Genomic DNA, 21,108 nt, shown 5'->3' with positions numbered 1-21,108 from the left:
GGGACATGTGACAGCAATCGGAAGCCAAATACGGTCGTCTATAGTTATGATTTTATTCTGACTTACACGCAAAAGTTGAAGTCTTGTACAATCATTGTGTCTTCCCGATTCGCACAATTGTTGCACAGAAATCGCACAATAAATGTGTGAAACGCATAACGCAACAGTTGTACTGCGAATACATAGACATAGATTGAAATCAGAATATGTATCATATACCGACACTTTATTTCTCACATCGAATGTGACTGCTCTTTCTCTCTTGCTCGTAGATTTTCCATGTACGTGCGACGAGACTAGATACGTCAAATATAATTTACAGGTTGCTCTTTCGCTTCTTTTTCGGTTCGGGTTGCGACGCGCAAGACGTTGTCTCGTCGCTTTACGAAATGAGCGAGACACACGTGCTGTACATACTTGATGCCAGTGTTGGTAGTCTCAGTCATACTGTCGATGCGTGCGACTTGAGAAGCGTAGCATATGTCTTGTTCTCAAGCAGAAAGGAGGAGAAAGGCTTTGCTTCTCGCTCGCTTTGCAAAGCTGCTTGATACCAGCTGAAACTGTTTAGGTGTAGTAGTTTGGAGGTGACAAATACATTGAAAAAACGCTAGAGCATTAATTGCGTTATGCCCAACACGCAATCATTGTACTGGTTCCAAACCATATCAACAATTGCGCTAAAAACGAACGATTTTGTACTGGTTTCGCACCATCCAACTTTTGCGTGTACGTTTGTATGAGTGTATGGTGTGTAAAAATGCACTGTGCCGGCCGGCTGATGCTGGATCTGGTTGGGTTGGGGAAACTACGTCGTGGTGTCTCTTGGTCGTTACTAGCTGGGTCTCGGAGCTGCTTCGTCGTACGGGAGTGGATTTTAATGGGCACACTACCCTGGGAACTGAGTTGGCTCAGTCTCTAGACGGGTTTTGGCTTCCTAGCCACGCGGATAGATATGGCAAAAATCCTCCAATAATGGGTCCTGATGGTTGGGGGCGGAGGAGGAGAAGCTAGTATCTTGGCGGATTTTACGTTGCGTTATTTGTTCCTACCTGATTCACCAGTTAGGCTAATGTAGCTATTTTAGTCTTTTTCTCCACTTGGATTCGTACAAAAAACTTCTTTTCCTCGATTTAGTCTTTCTCTTCAAACGGTCTATCAACGAATGACTTTCCAATGTAACTTCTATACTCTCTATTCCTCTCCTCCCTCTTCCAACCCCCTTTTCATCCGTATCTTTCCTCCTCTTTCTATATATCCAACAGCGTTTCCGGTTTTCCAATCCAGCAATGTTTCAAGAGTGTTTTGTGTCTAGTGTGTTAACAAACATTTCATTTTTCTTCAAGCTAATCTTAGACCGTACATAAATAATTATCATGCCTTTTTTTAATACTACCTCCCAACATACCTTATCTAATGCTCATTAAACACATATGACGGGAATTCAGACATTGATGACGACATTAAATTTTAGTACTAACAAGCCTATCATACCGAACAGCAGTATATCTTGTTTCTCGTTGGTTGCTCGTATGTGGTATATGGGGTTAAATGTGTAAACGGTAACAGCGGAACCAAGAAAAAAAAAATTTTTTTTAGTGTGTATATTTCTTTCGGAGAGACAAAATTCATCTAGACTTTTGCCAAAGATGTCACACCGATCGAACGAACCGTTCTGGTCCTATGGGGCCATCCACATACCACGTGGACAGATTTTTAACAATTTTAAGACCCCCCCCCCTCCTTCCCCGTGAACAACTGCCCATTTAAATTCTAAAAATTTTGTATGGACCGTGGACATTACACAAACGCCAAATTAAAATTAAAAGCAAAACAAAAACAATGGCGAGTTTCTTAATATAACAAAAATATAGCTTTTCCTATTAAATCAAACCGTTCAACAAGACTTTAGTTGGTAAGAATATAGCAACAAATTTAGGGGTATATCACACTTTCCTCATCACGTAATTACAAAGTGACTGACAGCTGCTTCTGTTATCGAACATGCAAGATAGTTGCAACCATCTGATCGACAGATCGCTAACAACTCGTTAGCAGAACAGAAATCTCAACAGTCGATCATGATAAACTGCACTTTAGTTCCGCCATACGTTAACAGCCTGCTCGTTTGCTACTTGCTGCTTATCGTTCTAGAACAACTTCCTTTTACTTTCTAACCGCATGTAAACAGAAACCGAATAAATTATCCCACGGAATATTACATCATCACGGGCTACCGAGCTTATGTAAACCGTTGTTGTTGTGCTTCGCGTGCCAAGCCGTTCGTTCGGCCTTTTCACCTATATCAGAAGAACATCTTCAACAACATTCGATATCGCAATTAGGCTGCCAGTACCTAGTCGTGCCGCAGCAGTTTCTCTTTGTCTCGAGCGGTCGACCGAAGGAAAGAAAGAGGGGAAAAAGAAGGGACGAGAGAATTGACCGAATAACAGTGACAGTGATGATACGCATCATCGTTTGTCTCGACCGATTATTGGTTAATCCGCAAGCAACAGCCTACTAGACTTAAACTTGATCGAGTGGACACTTGACCTCCAGTATCTGTGTTCGCCTAAAACCTAGTTTGGGATCCTTTACATAGCGTACAGAATAGTACTGGAATCCGAACTGCGAGCGGCACTTATTGTATTTCTCTAGTAAATTGTTGTAACCGATCCTATCATGCGATCGAGAGTCTGACTGAATAGCGCTGTTAGGTGAATTAGAATTCAATGTTTTTAACAAGCTTCTTGCAAGCTGCTGATGTCACGTACGCAACCGTTTTGATCGGATTTGGTAGCTTTTGCTTTGGCAATTGTTATTCTTCTGTGTAATGTATTATAGGGTAAGTAAGTTGCGCAAATATTTTGCTCAAAAATATGTATTTTATTGGACAGAAATGACACACGACGTGGTTTGAAATGATGGTTCTGAGTTGATTTTCAAAACAATAACTGAACAATAAGCAACTTATAAATCAGTAAGTGGTTTTCCTGATCCCAGATCTTATTATTCGCTCGAACGACTCCAGTGGCAATGTGCAGAATAATTAAAACTGCCAACCAAGCAGAACAAAAGTGTCTCCAGATCAAATCTGAGCGTTGAATCAGAATAAACACCATATACAGTAACATAAGAAGTAAAACGACTAGGAACTATGACTAAATTATGTAGTGACGCACTTGGAGGAAACATTTACCTCAATGCAATAACTCACAGGTTAGTGCTACGTGCCAAAAGTCACACGCTCTGAAATGAAACTGTTAATTGAAAATCATGATTCACGGCTTCTTTGCCGCTCGCTTTTAGTTGAAATCGAAATCCTTTTGAAGCTCCGTGTGATACGATAGCTTACGATAGGAGAACAAAGGCATTGTTGCGTGAAACACGTGTCTGGCTGAACCTCCTTCGCGGACCTTTTGTTCTGATCTTGGTACCAAGATTATGCTCAAATGACGCAAATCGTCTACTGATGTTGGTCGTATCAATCCTGAAACGTATTTTTTGGATTTTTACATTAACACCGACATCCTGAAGGCGGCCATTTTTGATAAAAGGAAGCTAAGAATATAATTGAAAGTCTTTGTTATCGTTTTTAACGATAAGTACAGACTGAAAACTGAAAGCTGCAACCTGGAGACTGAAAACTAGAACGAATCTGAATAATGAAAATCATAAATCTAAAACAAAAAAATATGCTATTGATAAATAGAAACTAAGAAATAAAAATTAAAAATAGAAAAAAAATAAAGACCACAGAAAACAGAAAATCAGAAAATTAGAAAAAAGAAAACAAAGAATCAGAATATATAAAACTGGAAACAGATTGAATGAAAAGAAGGTTAAAAAAGTAAACAGAAAATTATTCCAATTAAAAAATCCAAAAATAGAAAAAAGGGGTTAGAAATGGGAAAGAATAAGAAGCAGAAATTGAATTCAAAAACTGGAAATCAAATCAGAGAATAGAAAACAGAAAACAGAAAACAGAAAAAAGTAAACAGAAAACAGAAAACAGAAAACAGAAAACAGAAAACAGAAAACAGAAAACAGAAAACAGAAAACAGAAAACAGAAAACAGAAAACAGAAAACAGAAAACAGAAAACAGAAAACAGAAAACAGAAAACAGAAAACAGAAAACAGAAAACAGAAAACAGAAAACAGAAAACAGAAAACAGAAAACAGAAAACAGAAAACAGAAAACAGAAAACAGAAAACAGAAAACAGAAAACAGAAAACAGAAAATAGAAAACAGAAAACAGAAAACAGAAAACAGAAAACAGAAAACAGAAAACAGAAAACAGAAAACAGAAAACAGAAAACAGAAAACAGAAAACAGAAAATAGAAAACAGAAAACAGAAAACAGAAAACAGAAAACAGAAAACAGAAAACAGAAAACAGAAAACAGAATTCAGAAAACAGAAAACAGAAAACAGAAAACAGAAAACAGAAAACAGAAAATAGAAAACAGAAAACAGAAAACAGAAAACAGAAAACAGAAAACAGAAAACAGAAAACAGAAAACAGAAAACAGAAAACAGAAAACAGAAAACAGAAAACAGAAAACAGAAAACAGAAAACAGAAAACAGAATTCAGAAAACAGAAAACAGAAAACAGAAAACAGAAAACAGAAAACAGAAAATAGAAAACAGAAAACAGAAAACAGAAAACAGAAAACAGAAAACAGAAAACAGAAAACAGAAAACAGAAAACAGAAAATCAGAAAACAGAAAACAGATAACAGAAAACAGAAAACAGAAAATAGAAAACAGAAAACAGGAAAACAGGAAAACAGGAAAACAGGAAAACAGAAACAGAAAACAGAAAACAGAAAACAGAAAACAGAAAACGGAAAACAGAAAACAGAAAACAGAAAACAGAAAACAGAGATCAGAAAACAGAGAACAGAAAACAGAAAACAGAAAACAGAAAATAGAAAACAGAAATAGAAAACAGAAAATAGAAAACAGAAAATAGAAAACAGAAAACAGAAAACAGAAAACAAAAACAGAAACAGAAAACAGAAACAGAAAACAGAAACAGAAAACAGAAAACAAAAACAGAAAACAGGAAACAGAAAACAATAAACAGAAAACAGAAGACAGAAAACTGAAAACAGAACACAGAAAACAGAAAACAGAAAACAGACAACAGAAAACTGAAAACAGAATATATAAATTGTAAAACAGAAAACAGAAAATATTAGATACAAATAGAAAAAGAAAATAAAAAATAATTGTATATAATAAATAATATATAAAAATAAATAATAGAAAATAGAAAATACAAAACACAAAATACAAAATACAAAATACAAAATACAAAATACAAAATACAAAATACAAAATACAAAATACAAAATACAAAATACAAAATACAAAATACAAAATACAAAATACAAAATACAAAATACAAAATACAAAATACAAAATACAAAATACAAAATACAAAATACAAAATACAAAATACAAAATACAAAATACAAAATACAAAATACAAAATACAAAATACAAAATACAAAATACAAAATACAAAATACAAAATACAAAATACAAAATACAAAATACAAAATACAAAATACAAAATACAAAATACAAAATACAAAATACAAAATACAAAATACAAAATACAAAATACAAAATACAAAATACAAAATACAAAATACAAAATACAAAATACAAAATACAAAATACAAAATACAAAATACAAAATACAAAATACAAAATACAAAATACAAAATACAAAATACAAAATACAAAATACAAAATACAAAATACAAAATACAAAATACAAAATACAAAATACAAAATACAAAATACAAAATACAAAATACAAAATACAAAATACAAAATACAAAATACAAAATACAAAATACCAAATACAAAATACCAAATACAAAATACAAAATACAAAATACAAAATACAAAATACAAAATACAAAATACAAAATACAAAATACAAAATACAAAATACAAAATACAAAATACAAAATACAAAATACAAAATACAAAATACAAAATACAAAATACAAAATACAAAATACAAAATACAAAATACAAAATACAAAATACAAAATACAAAATACAAAATACAAAATACAAAATACAAAATACAAAATACAAAATACAAAATACAAAATACAAAATACAAAATACAAAATACAAAATACAAAATACAAAATACAAAATACAAAATACAAAATACAAAATACAAAATACAAAATACAAAATACAAAATACAAAATACAAAATACAAAATACAAAATACAAAATACAAAATACAAAATACAAAATACAAAATACAAAATACAAAATACAAAATACAAAATACAAAATACAAAATACAAAATACAAAATACAAAATACAAAATACAAAATACAAAATACAAAATACAAAATACAAAATACAAAATACAAAATACAAAATACAAAATACAAAATACAAAATACAAAATACAAAATACAAAATACAAAATACAAAATACAAAATACAAAATACAAAATACAAAATACAAAATACAAAATACAAAATACAAAATACAAAATACAAAATACATAATACAAAATACAAAATACGAAATACAAAATACAAAATACAAAATACAAAATACAAAATACAAAATACAAAATACAAAATACAAAATACAAAATACAAAATACAAAATACAAAATACAAAATACAAAATACAAAATACAAAATACAAAATACAAAATATAAAATACAAAATACAAAATACAAAATACAAAATAAAAAATACAAAATACAAAATACAAAATACAAAATACAAAATACAAAATACAAAATACAAAATACAAAATACAAAATACAAAATACAAAATACAAAATACAAAATACAAAATACAAAATACAAAAAACAAAATACAAAATACAAAATACAAAATACAAAATACAAAATACAAAATACAAAATACAAAATACAAAATACAAAATACAAAATACAAAATACAAAATACAAAATACAAAATACAAAATACAAAATAAAAATACAAAGTATTTTATAGTATATTTTATAATATTTCATGAAAAATGTCAAAGGGAAACATAACGTACGGTCAAGACGAGAACAACCAAAATGAGCATCGCATAAAAAATGTATTATCAGAAATTGGAATATAAGTATAGCAATAACAAATCAATAATCAATTTCTTAAGTTCTTCTCATGTTCTAATTAATAAAACAGCAAAATCAGTAATTGGAATTCAGATGAAATGTTTTAATTGGAAATTAATCGAATATCAAAAACATTAGCTCTAACAAATTGACAGTCTGAAATATCGAATCGAATAATCTCGCAGCATTACGCAAACAAAATAATATTTACATGGCAGACACTTAATTTGATCACCTGTTAAAATGCATGATTAGATAATTAAGGGAACTTATTATGCTATAAAGTTGTTTGACTGTTATTGAGAAGAATCTTAATATTTAAACTATCGTTATACTTTTCATTGAGCATAATAAACTTTAATCATATTGCACTACCGAGTTCAACAATTCGCAACACCTGATAAACTGACAACCCTGCCGTCTGTCATTCGCTTGAAATCAACTCCCATAATCCACCTTTTTTGCTAATTGTTCATCCGGTACGGTACCGCATTGCAGCACCGTCTATTGTTTCTCCCGAAAGAAACAACAAACTACGAAAAAGCTTTGTTCCCGAACCCAATAAATAGGACCGATCAGGATCGGTGCAACTCATATCGTATCAAGTATTAATACCGCGACGTAGAAGTTTCCCCCCTTTTTGTGTGTTTGTGTGTGTGTTTTGTGTAGTGTCCCTTCGTCCCATCTTGACTCGCGTGGTTGAGTGTTTGAAAAAAAAATCTAGTGTGAACGGGTATTTTATAAGTTTTTGGTACACGCGCGCAAAAGTACCAAACCGCGGCAAACCGAAAAGTGAAAAGTTGTGAGTGAAAATCAAGAAGAATTCGTAGTTTTTCTTCGGAGTGAATATAGTAAAAGGGTACGAACGAGAAGCAGGTCTTCCTTCGTCTTACAAAAAAATAGTGATAGTATAGTGTTTCGAGAGTTTTAGTAAATCTAACGAAAAAAACCCCTTTACCAAAATGCATATCTTGCCGCAAACCATCGTCCAGATCTACGTTGAAGAGGTTGATGAGGTGAGTGGGATTTTTATTCTTTCTGTCTAAAAAGTTAGCGATTGTTCGAGAGTTTTATAATTGGAGTAATTGTTCCCATTGTTTTCAAACCCATCGTTTAAAATTCTATTGTTTGGTTGCCAAACGATGGCATTGTGTAGAAACTTTTATAATAATTGGATTCAAGTTCGATCAATATTCCCTGAAATCATTTGAGCAAAACTTTCATTTGGGCACACATTCTTGGCATTTTATATTTACTACATTTCATCATTAAAATTTCAAGAACTATTCGAATGGTACGATGGTGCTTTTCAATAATGTTAAATGACTGGCATCAGCACGATCTTTTGTTTTAATTATATACTCTATCTTACAACGAGCTTAAAATTCACCCTGATTACCAACGAGTCTGGTTTTATTCTTGATATAGGCGAAAGGAACGATTTTTTACTCTAAAAACGAGTAAAATTCTTTATAGAATTGCCCATTAAATTAAGAGAAAATGAATCTCGTTAACTAAATAACTTTTCCTGATTTCGGCGATGTAACTTTTTATTGCACCCGCACCCGCACGCGCATTCAAAATGGTGTCCGACGCCATTCTTGTTTCTGCTCAAGATGCTATATAGCGTGAAATCGGTAATTATTACAATGAATATACACTTGCCACGACTCAAAATATTGCAGACTCCAATAAACCTATTTATTGTGAATCCTCATGATTTTCATTGAAACAATTGTCAAATTCAACTTTTGATGGTTGAATTGAAAATGTAAATATGAGATCGATTGCTTTATATATTCAATTCAATGTAGCCGGATTCTTTTCGACACGACTTTCCATAATCGTAGTTAAAAAAAATACGGAATAATCTAATTATCTACGGTGGGTCGGTCTACTGTTGCATCAGATTGCACAGTATTGCACTCCACTCTGTCTAAAACGAAATCGTCTGTCCTATCATAAAGTGTTGTATGCTAGTTCAAACCGAATCGAACCGTTCCAAAATCCTGCTTCTACAGCGCACTCCATTGTTCCCCCGCCCTTAGCAGTGGTACTTCATCAATCTGTCATCAGCAGCTGAAGACGGAGTGTACTGCGGGAAATTATTATAGGTACCTCCGGTTGATATGCAAATCGATATCCGGAATGGCACTTGACCTCACATGCGCGCTGCTCGAGAACTTCAGTACCTACTTGCTTTGTATTGATGACCCTCGATGACCAAAACGCTCCTGTCTATCCAGCTTGGTTAGCTCTGACTTTATTGCCTCGGTGTTGTACAGCTTTTTTTGCATACAGGCGTTGTGAAAAAAAAAAATCAGACAAAAATCCACCAAACAGACAGAATTCTATCAATGCGGATACATCAATTATCCGCCATAGAAACTGTAGAAGTACAGCAACCTTGTCTTCCACCCCATTCACCTGGGAGGAAGTGTCAGTCGGAACTGCCCTCGAAGGCGTTATAAAGTACCACCAAGCCCAGCATTATAAATGATTTGTTTGGTCAACATAAAGCTATATGTATACACTCTATTGCCAGCAAGTTATATTAAGGTTTAGTGAATTGACTTCAAGGGCCCTCGGTGCACTACTGGATGCAGTTCCGTGGATCAGCTCGCTCAGTGTCGCTTCGATGATTCCGGGCCGGAATTTGACGCATAGACTATTGACGGCAGTGCTCGGTCGAACGAGCAAATCCGGAAATTGGATTGATTTGTTTTATTTTGTGTGCTGTTCATTGACCAGCTGATTCGTTAGCCCAAGCGAAAGATATAATTTAAAATCTTTGCTTGCTAAAATTTATTATAATACTCATTTCAAAACAAATTTCTTAAATTTTTCAAATTTTCGATTGAGGCCCCTCAGCAGGATTTATACAGTCATTTCCGGTAATTTTTTTCAGTTTTTGTTCAGTTTCTCATCGATAATAGCAAATTTCTTTTTTCCATTAGGTCAGTGCAAATCTACTTAGGAATAAAGAAACGGCATTGCGATTTACGACGCAAGTGAGAACGAGATGCCAGATAATTGTTTACGAACTAAGCCCATGCGGTGGTGGGCTAAAACTGACTAATTTTACGATGCGCCTCGAGGGGCTGCCCTTCAAAACTGCGTAAAGTCGAACGAATAAAGAAGGGTAGTTACGTTAGCTCCAGATCAAAACTAGGTGGGCTTTGGAAACGAAAAAATTCGCTATAAGTTCACGCCTAATCATAGTTCAATAGGTTTCGATCGGACGGAGTTTAGGAGGGATTGGTGGATTCATGTTTTTCGGCGCAGAAACCGTGTAATTAGTGTGAAGTTTGCGGGAACCCCTTTTAAATGGAACTATACTAGCTTTCATCCGGATTCACGTTTACAATCCGGATCGTTTCTTGACCCTCTTGCGAAACTAGGCGAAGCATCGGGTTTTTTGCGCATTTCACCGGTTGTCGTCCAGCTTCTGACTTTAGGTCTACTACCGATTGTTGCTACAACTTCTGGAAGGCCTCTGAGATGGTTGAGTAATGTATTCTTATATTTTCATGTTAGTGAAGGATATCCAAAATTTCTTCTACCTCGACCGGAGTCTCACTGACAACTGCAAAACATAGCGGATGTATAAACAATACTCTGAAGAGCCACTGGATGAAATTTCGTATGATTCAACTATGGTAAAAGTTACACAATTGTGAAAGTGTCGCTTATTGCTGCCTATTGAATTTTAATTTCTAATATTTTCAATATGATTTCTGGATTTGAAGTGTACACTTACTCAAAGCTCATCTTGGAAATTCTGATTCTTCTTTCCCTTGTTCATATTTTATTATTTTTGTTCTTCTGACTTTAGTTTTAAATTTCTGCCTATTGACTTTGGATTTCTCATATTTGCGACTTGATTTCTAAATTCAGATTGTGGATTCTCGATGTGAGGCCTATAGTTTGGATTTCATACATTCAATTTTGTGTTGTAAATTCTAAATTTTTCCTTTGAATATTTGATTTTGGATTTTGTTTTTTCGGTTTCTCAATTTCAGATACAGGATTTTAGAGCTCACATTTTGGGAACTAGATTTTAAAATTATCGAATTTGGGATTTTGATTGCGGATTTTGAATTTTCGTTATTTTGATAAACGAATCGTATCCCAGTTTCGTTATTATTCAGATTTTTAATATCAACGTTTAAAAAATAGATTTTGAAATTTCAACGTCAAGCTTAAGATTCACAATTTTGACGTTAAAATCTCAGATTTTCGATATTATTTTGCATTATACATTTCATTTTGAGATGAGGCTTGGGATTTTGGATATCCGTTTTGGACTGTGGCTTCTGAATTGTGTATTTAGAATCTTTTGGATTTTATTTGGATTCTGGGTCTTAAATTATGGATCCTCAATTCTGGGTTGTAGGTTCAGAATTTTCAGTTTTTAACATGGACGTTGGTTTTATAATTGAGGATCTTGGAGCTTTGGATTCTTAGTTCAAGGTTTTGTGAAAGTCCAAAATCTTCTTCATTTAGGATTTGGCGTTCCGAGTTTTTGCACTGGATTTTAGATTTCCCACTTTTAGCACTTTGAAATTGAAATTTATGAATTCTGTATACATAGAGTAAAGTATTTCAGTTTCCGAATCAAGATTTATACCTATTTTGTTTTTTTTTTTTCAATTTCGAAAGCCCAAATTCCTACCGATTTTTTTTTTTTTTGGTTTCCTGGTTCCACTTTGTTAATATATGATTGATGAGGTTTTATTTTTTATATTTGTGACTTCTTAAAATAGATTGTGTAGTAGGGATGAGACATCATAACTTTGGATGTTCTACAATAAGTTTTGGATTTTCGAATGAAAATCTCCAGCTCGAAGGATTTTAATAACTGGTTACTAATTTCGGGCAATGTATTTTGAAATTTTGGATTTTTGATTCGAAATACAAAATTTCGATGTCGAATTTAGGATTTCAGATATAAGATAAGAAGGAAATCAGATTTTGAATGTCGTTTTTCGAAGTTGGGATTGAGGATTCTGAGTTTCGAATGGATCCACATTTTTAGATTTTTCAATCAGGATTCTGAAATTTGAATTTAGGATTCTCGATTAAAACTTTATTTACGATTTTTGATTCTGAGCTTTTGTTTTTTTAGGTTTTCGATTTCGGACTAAGAATTCTGGAATTGAAATTTATGAATTTGGATTCCGGACATAGAAAAAAGGATATGAGATTCTGAATTGAGATTTATATTCTTTCTCCTTTTTACAGTGTTGGCATAAACTCATGCAAAATTAAACTGAGTAGGCATTTTCCAGAGTAGAATTCTTCTCTTAAAATATTTTACGTGAAATATCCTGTACTTGTTCATTTTTTGTCATTTTGCATGATTCATGTGACTAACATAACAGCTACGTGAAAATCACATGCGTACTATGTTTTATCACGTAGCATCTACGTCAACTTGGCAACGTCAAACAGAATGAAGTATCGTGTGAACTCTCCGTGCGAAAATACACACAAATCAAAATGGCGACGCTGTTATCTGATTCAGTCTCTGAACATAAAAAATGAATTTCTCGACGACCTGCCAATAAGTGAGTTTAAAAAAAAAACATAAGAATCCGACGTCGAGTCTTGAGCTTTCAGATTTCACACAGATTCAGTTCAAATGGCGAGAAATTTCCTGAACATAAACAGTTGCAGCTGTAACAGTAATTATCGCCGGCGAATGTCGCAGTATCATTTTGTCATTTTGTATGTAGTTTAATTCATTTACGAATTGGCGATTTTGCATGCCCGTGTGGCTTATCAAGCAACATATTTGGATAATTTCTGAAAACTATTTCCAGTCTCTCAAGAATTTGGGAAACCACAATTGAAAATTATACGTTGTATAAAACGTAGTAGCTATCAAACAATCGAATGCTTTTCACTTTACCGGTAGTTGAGTTCTACGTGAAACTCACATGAAATGCATATGTCTACTGAATAAGATTCACAAAATAAATCATCTCACCAGTTCATGATGAACTCAGATGACAATCACGTAAAATCTACGTGAAAATGACAGTGTAAAATAATTACATAACTTTACCGGTAATTATAACGTGAAAAATATTTTGAGTATTCCTGAACATGATTCCTGCACCGCACACTCTGATCGATTTAGTTTGACTCTGCAGATTTTTCTAGTCATGCGTTTTTCTAGTAATCAACAATACAGGGGATGTAGGGGAAAGTAGGTAAATACGGACACTGTGGGTAAGATGGACACTTTTAATATTTCACAAACTAAAATGTATTATGATAGTTGAGTGATGCGAATACCTTCTTTGTAGTGTTTTAATACTTTTGAGATGCATTGTCGGTTTTTAGCAAGCATACTGTCAAATTTGTAAGTAAAACGAATAATATTTTCGTGAACGCGCTATTTCATGTAATTTTCATTCCACGAAAAATAGTGGAAAACTTGTGAAACCTATGTGTTTTCATTTGTTTCCGATAATAAAGTGTTTAATTAGTCTTTCCCCGGTTTTCTAGTAAAAATCCAGCAGATTCTCAATGTTCCGATAGAGAGCTACGTTCGTATGAAAAATTTACAACCAGGTCGGGCAAGACTGACACACTAAGGCAGGGAAAGATGGACACACGGATTTTATAAGAATTTTCACATGTAATATCGGTTGTGTATTCCAAATGTTTACAAAGTACACCCGCGAGAGAAACCAGCACATATTATTCACTTAGCAGTTAGAACAGGTCATATAGGCCGTGAATTTTTACCTTCATCCTTACCCACCCTCCCAAACTGTTCACGTGATGTATAGATGGACTCTAATAGCGTAGAGTAGTTTATGGCCATCACTTTACACATAAATCGAAAGAATGCGCACGTATTACATCTTTTTTGTGAGTGTCCTTTACCGTCGTAGTGTCCATCTTACCCACCCCAGGAGTCCGTCTTACCCAACCATGTCAAAAAACAGCAATTTGTAGCCATATTTTTGAAGGTTCATAACACATAAACACATGATCTTAAGTTTCAATTTGTATGACTAATGCGATCTAAATCGCAATACCTGAGTAATTATTTAGGTTAAACCTTAGGGTGTCCGTCTTTACCTACTTTCCCCTGCAGATGTTTAATTTATGTTTTCAAAAGACCTTGCAACAAACTATTGTAGCGAACGCATAGCAAATTTCATCGCAATTCAATCTTTAGGTATGAGTTGTTGAGCAAGATTCTAACTCAAATCCGACTCAAGTGTACTGCACCTTTGCGTTTCAGTACAACCGATAACTCATTTAAGTTTCTGAGAAAGTTGTCTTTGCTAAGAGCACCAGAATTCTATATGAATAATCTTCTATTTTAATCCAGCTTGAGTTCTAAGGCAAAACCTTTGTTTACCAGTGTTATTAAGTTTTGATTTCTTATATTTCTGATTTGATTCCTGAATTGAAATTTCTGTATTCTGGAGGATTGATCTGAACTTTGGAATGGGTTTTGGATTCTTCATTTGACGTTTTCAATTCCTCTGATTACAGATTTCGTATCCAGGGCTCTTAGTTTTGAATTCAGGATTTCAAAGTCATCCATTTGAGGCTGTGGGTTTCGAACCTTCAATTTTGGTTATGAGATACAAAATTTTGACGTACAAATCTCAGATTTTTAGTTTAGTCTTTTGTGGTTTTCGATTTCAAGATTCTTGTTTTCGGATATCAGCTTTTGAACTTTGTTGTTGGGACTTTGGGTTTTAAATTTTGGGCTTCGGAATGAAGATTGGGGATTTTGGATTTGCAATTTGGATCCTGAATTTTTTACTCAAAACTTGGGTTTCTACTGTGGTCTTCAGATTTACCAGTTTGTGTTTTGAATCCTAAGTTTTTTCTGTTGCATTTTGGGGCTCAAGATTCCCGACTTTGCAATTTAAATATAAAAACCTGAATTTTTGCCTTAGAAAAAAAATGATTTAAATTCTGGATGAGGATTCTGATTTTCAATTTTGGATTTGGAATTTTGTAACTTGTATTTTAGAACTTAAATTTTGGATTATTGCTATAAGATTTTGGATGCCTACATAAGATGTATCGTGCGATGTCAAATGAACTATCTAAACTGTATCGGATTTTGGATGTTGTTTTTTGGGTTTGGATTTTGAACTTAGGATTTAAGATTCAGAATGGAATTGAACATAGAATTTTGGATTTTGTATTATAAAAATTAAAATCTTGAGATTTTAATTTTCGATGTATTAATTTGGATTTGAGCTTAAGTAGTTAAGATTCCAGTTTATGAATTAACCATTCAAGATTTTTGATTCAGGATAATGGATTATGATCAAAGCAAAGCAAAGCTTTGGCGCTACATACCGATTCGGAACCCGAACTTCTGTTTACTATACACAGACTTCGCAGCCAACTGTTTAGTGTACAGGACAATTGCGGGGCTAGCGCTACGATCCTACTGACACTAACAGTCTCTCCCGAGTCGAGACTCGAACCTACGACAGCTGACTTGTTAGGCCAGAATCGTACCTCGAAACCAGCTGGGAGATAGTCATGATCATGATCTTGAATTTGTTTTCTCTCTCAGCTTAAGGTAAAACTGTATAGCAGAAATGGCCTACATCGAATTTTCCTAGGTACACGACTCGGGGAAAAGGTCACCAGTGAAAACATAACCTCATGTTTGCTGGGGTGACCTCTGTAAATTCGACGTCGATTATTTCTGACTCTTATATAGTTTTACCTTGAGCTGAGAGAGAAAACAACTGTTTACGCCTCGCGCGCTATGATTGGGTGTGAAAATGTTCGAAAATGTGTTAAGTCTTCAGAGACTTCAATGAAGTTGTCCCGTTAGCAAACCTAAAAGCAACTAACTTTTTTTTTTTTTTTTAAGGGGGGATTTGTTAGTAGCTTAAGTATTTATGATAAATATTAGTGAATAATGAGTATGTGTGTCCAATCACAAATGGTGACTTCTCAACACTGTTAGAAATTTGTAATTTTAATTGTTAGGATTTGTTTGCTTTCGCAATTAGGACTTATCATTCGTAGGGATTTAAACCTACTTGTCAGAAAAGGGGAAGTAAACTTACAACTAACTTAATTGCTAACTTATTGGCTATAAAGAGAGCTTATCGTAGCAATTGAGGATTGCAACGATTTTTGTCGAAAATTGTTAATAATTTTATTTGACATAGCTTCTAATGGTTCAACACCAGTAAGTCTATGTAATTCGAGTGTACCAAACCAAGGAGGACGCTTCAAAATCATTTTCAGAATTTTATTCTGAATCCTTTGGAGCGTTTTCTTCCTTGTTGAACAGCAACTTGACCAGATCGGTACAGCATAAAGCATTGCTGGTCTAAAAATTTTTTTGTAAATCAAAAGTTTGTTCTTTAAACAAAGTTTAGAATTCCTGTTAATGAGAGGATATAAACATCTCGTATATTTGATGCACTTGGCTTGTATACTCTCAATGTGCTCTTTGAAAACAAGTTTTTTATCATAAATTAGTCCCAAGTACTTAACCTTGTCGGACCAACTTAAAATAACCCCATTCATCTTGACAACGTGATTATTGTTTGGCTTGAGGAAAGAAGCCCTAGGCTTATGCGGAAAAATTATCATTTGAGTTTTAGAAGCATTGGGAGAGATTTTCCACTTTTGCAAGTAGGAAGAAAAAATATCTAAACTTTTCTGCAATCGACTGCATATGACACGAAGACTTTTTCCTTTTACGGAAATGCTTGTGTCATCGCAGAACAATGACTTTGTGCATCCTGGAGGCAAATCAGGAAGATCTGAAGTGAATATGTTGTACAGGACTGGACCCAAGACTGAACCTTGAGGTACACCTGCTCTGACGGGAAATCTATCAGATTTTGAATTCTGATAGACAACCTGCAGAGTTCGATCAGAAAGATAATTTTTTAAAATTTTGATTAGGAAAATTGGAAAATTAAAAGTTTGCAATTTCGCAATCAAACCTTTATGCCAAACACTGTCGAATGCTTTTTCTATGTCTAAAAGAGCAGCTCCAGTGGAATAACCTTTAGATTTGTTAGCTCGTATCATATTAGTAACTCTGAGCAATTGATGAGTTGTGGAATGCCCATGGCGAAATCCAAACTGTTCATTTGCAAAAATTGAATTTTCGTTGATGTGTGACATCAATCTGTTAAGAATAACTCTCTCAAACAGTTTACTTATTGAAGAAAGCAAACTGATTGGTCGATAACTTGAAACTTCAGCTGGGTTCTTATCCGGTTTTAAAATGGGAGTAATTTTTGCATTTTTCCATAATTTGGGAAAATATGCAATTTTGAAGCAGCAATTGAAAATTTTCACTAAAAAATCCATTGTGCTCTCAGGGAGATGTTTGATTAGTATATTAAAGATTCCATCGTCACCAGGTGCTTTCATATTTTGGAAATTTTTAAGAATTGATTTAATCTCATTCAAGTTAGTTTCAATTATTTCTGCAGGTAAAAAATTCTGGGAAGAAATTAAATCAAATTGACGTGTGACTTCATTTTCAATTGGACTCACAAAATTCAAATTTGAGTTATGAACACTCTCAAACTGCTGAGCAAGTCTTTGAGCCTTTTGTTCATTGGATACAAGAAAACGTTCACCATCTTTTAAAACTGGAATAGGCTTTGAAGGTTTCTTAAGAATCTTCGACAGCTTCCAAAATGGTTTTGAATATGGTTTCAATTTTTCAACTTTAGTCTCAAAATTTTGATTTCTCAGAAGAGTAAATCTATGTTTAATCTCTTTCTGTAAATCTTTATAAATAGTTTTAAAAACAGGGTCACGAGAACGTTGATATTGACGTCTGCGGACATTTTTCAAACGAATTAGAAGTTGAAGATTTTCGTCAATTATTGGTGAATCAAATTTCACTTGAGCCTTTGGAACAGAATAATTCCTGGCATCAACAATTGCACATTTTAATGCTTCCAAAGCGGAATCAATATTCACTTCGTTTTGCAAATCAAGCTCATTATTGAAATTTCTCTCAATATAATTTTTGTATCTTTCCCAATTAGCTTTGTTATAATTAAAAACAGAGCTCATAGGGTTTAAAATTGATTTATGTGATAAAGAAAAAGTTATTGGAAGATGGTCAGAATCAAAGTCAGCATGTGTGATCAAATCACTACATACATGACTTTGATCTGTCAGCACCAAATCAATTGTTGAAGGGTTTCTTACAGAAGAAAAGCATGTAGGACTATTCGGAGACAAAATAGAATAGTATCCTGAAGAACAATCATTGAATAAAATTTTGCCATTGGAATTACTTTGAGAATTATTCCATGAACGATGTTTAGCGTTAAAATCGCCGATTATGAAAAATTTCGAACGATTTCTGGTGAGTTTTTGTAAATCACCTTTAAAATAATTTTTGAGCTCGCGTGTGCATTGAAATGGTAAATATGCTGCGGCAATAAATAAAATCCCAAGTTCAGTTTGAACTTCAATTCCCAAAGTTTCAATAACTTTCGTCTCAAGATGGGAAAGAGCACGATGTTTGATTCGGCGATGAATAACAATTGCAACTCCACCGCCGGAACCCTGAATCCTATCATATCTATGAACCACGTAATTGGGATCATATTTTAATTTTATGTTAGGTTTCAAAAATGTTTCAGTAATAATTGCAATATGCACATTATTTACTGTTAAAAAATTAAAAAGCTCATTCTCATTGGCCTTCAATGAGCGAGCATTCCAATTTAATATTTTAATTGTTTTATTTAAAATCATTGCTAAATTTTAAATTAGAAACAATTTTAATAGTAAAATTTGTGCCTATTTGAATGGCTTCAAACATTGATTTTGCCTGCAACATGGCGTTCATAAGATCGAACATTGCCTGTTGCAAAAAAGAAAGTTTACCTGCCGTAATAGGCCCCAGGCAGTTGACATTAGAAAAAATATTTTCGGCAGCAATATTAGCTGGAGTAATAGGTGTACAATTATTTTCTAGCGTGTTTTGCTTACCCATGTTAACGGTCATTTTCGAACTACCAACACTAGGTGGTATAATGTTCGAACTACCTGTAACCTGTGCATAAGTTAAACGGGTATGAAAAGGAGTAGGTAAACTATGCGTCACTGGTACGCTTGGAGAATTTTGTTTTGAAGTTGGTTTTAATTGAGAAATTGAATTTTGTTTACCTTGCCTTGCCTTAACAATTGCTAAACGGACTGGGCATTGATAAAAATTTGACATATGGTTGCCGTTACAATTCGCACAGCGAAAATTTTTACTCTCTTTCACAGGACATGTGTCCTTTTTGTGAGAAGAGTCTCCACAATTAAGACATTTTTGGTCCATGTTACAGAATTTGGAACCATGGTCATAACGTTGGCAAGTACGGCATTGGGTGATATGCTTTTCACCTCCGCCATACTTCCTATAAGTTTCCCACTTTACACGCACATTATACAAAGCATGTGCTTTTTCAAAAAATTTTAAGTTGTTAACCTCATTGCGGTTAAAATGAATTAAATAATTAACAAGGGAAATTCCAGTTCTCTGACTGTTTTCGCCTCGTGATTTTTGTTTCATTAGAATTACTTGGGTAGGGGCTATGCCAAGTAATTCTGTTAAAGTAAGTTTGATCTCATCAACGGTTTGATCGTTGGTGAGACCTTTCAAGACAACCTTGAACGGCTTGGCGTTCTTGGTGTCATATGTAAAAAATTTGTACATCTTGTCAGTTAAATACTGAACAAGACGATCACGACCCTTTACTGAGTCGGCTAATAAGCGGCATTCACCTCTACGGCCAATTTGATAGGTAACTTTAACGTCAGAAACAAACGTTGAAAGTTCCTTTTTGAATATATTAAATTCAGAAGAAATAGTTACCACAATAGGTGGAACTTTCTCCTTTTTTAAAGATTTTATATTTTGTATAGTTTCATTATTGGTAACTTCCATTTCACCAGCTTCTTGCTCAGGCAAAATATCAAAAGGATTGTCACTACAGACACTCGATGTGTCAGAAAGAGATGCCTCTCTTTTCCTCCCCGCAGCGATGCGAGGTTTCTTTTTCCGTCCAGCCATTTCAGGTGATACGAAAAAAGTTAAAACAAATGTTAAATTCAAAAGTAGGTAGTCTTGAGAAAGACTGATGGGAAATAACTTTCAGGTAGTCTTTAAAAGACACACTGACAAAACACAAACTTTGAAGCTATAGGCAGTCAAAGACCAGTCCACAAGCAACCGAAAAAACGTCTGATCTGTAGGACAGTTCAAGACGCACTGGAAGCAACTAACTTTGCTAACAATTACTCTGTGGCCTTGTGGCGCACTTCTATCTTTGCTAGGGCACTAAAATAACAGGGATGGTTAAAAAGCTATAATCTATCATATTTTTTCAGTCCTAGAGCTCAACTCTAGGGTAAAACCTGTGTCGGCCAGTGTTGTACATAAGATGATCTGGTAATATTTTCAAAGGTGAAATTTAAGCTTGAGATCTATAAAGCTGTGTCGAACAATGTCAAAGTTGTGTTAAAATCAAAACAAAGTGAGATCAAGGTTTATTCGATCAAATACGCAGAACGAATGAGACAGATGTGACAAAACTGACAAAAAGGTATCTGACAAATTATGTTCAGTGTTCTACCCCAGCTATGGAAAAGTTATATCGAAGTAAAGTTATATAAAAGTTTTAATAAGGTTTTATCAAAGTTATGTCTAGTAAATTCGAATTATATCGGAATTACATCGAATTTAAGTCTAAGTTATCCCAAACTTACGTCAAAGCTTTGTGAAAATTTTATAAATTTGATATAAATTAATTTCTAAATTTATATTCTATTTATGTGTAAGTTCTGACAAACAATTTCAAGAAAATGTCGAAGTAACTTTGACATATATGATTTGACATAAATGTCCAAGAATTTGAATCAAAATTATATTATCCCTTTTTCAAACTTAGGTCAATTTCCATCGAGTAGTGTCGAAATTAAATCGGTAT

General features: G+C 33.6%; 1 protein-coding gene across 2 annotated transcripts in view; it reads left to right on the top strand.

Annotated features, from left to right (window-relative positions):
• The first annotated feature begins 7,716 nt into the window (after positions 1-7,716).
• The window catches only part of LOC129721018 (tyrosine 3-monooxygenase-like), an 85,408-nt gene continuing 72,016 nt past the window's right edge, over positions 7,717-21,108 (top strand). Inside the window, exon 1 of one of the 2 annotated variants that reach the window (XM_055673047.1) lies at positions 7,717-8,145. In XM_055673047.1, coding sequence (XP_055529022.1) covers positions 8,092-8,145 — 54 coding nt within the window. In that variant the 5' untranslated portion in view covers positions 7,717-8,091. The remainder of the gene's footprint in view (positions 8,146-21,108) is intronic. The other variant, XM_055673049.1, reaches the window with a different exon arrangement.

The sequence above is a fragment of the Wyeomyia smithii genome, chromosome 2, assembly GCF_029784165.1.
Source record: "Wyeomyia smithii strain HCP4-BCI-WySm-NY-G18 chromosome 2, ASM2978416v1, whole genome shotgun sequence".
NCBI classification, from domain to species: Eukaryota; Metazoa; Arthropoda; class Insecta; order Diptera; family Culicidae; genus Wyeomyia; species Wyeomyia smithii.
This window is presented reverse-complemented; position numbering and strand designations above follow the sequence as displayed.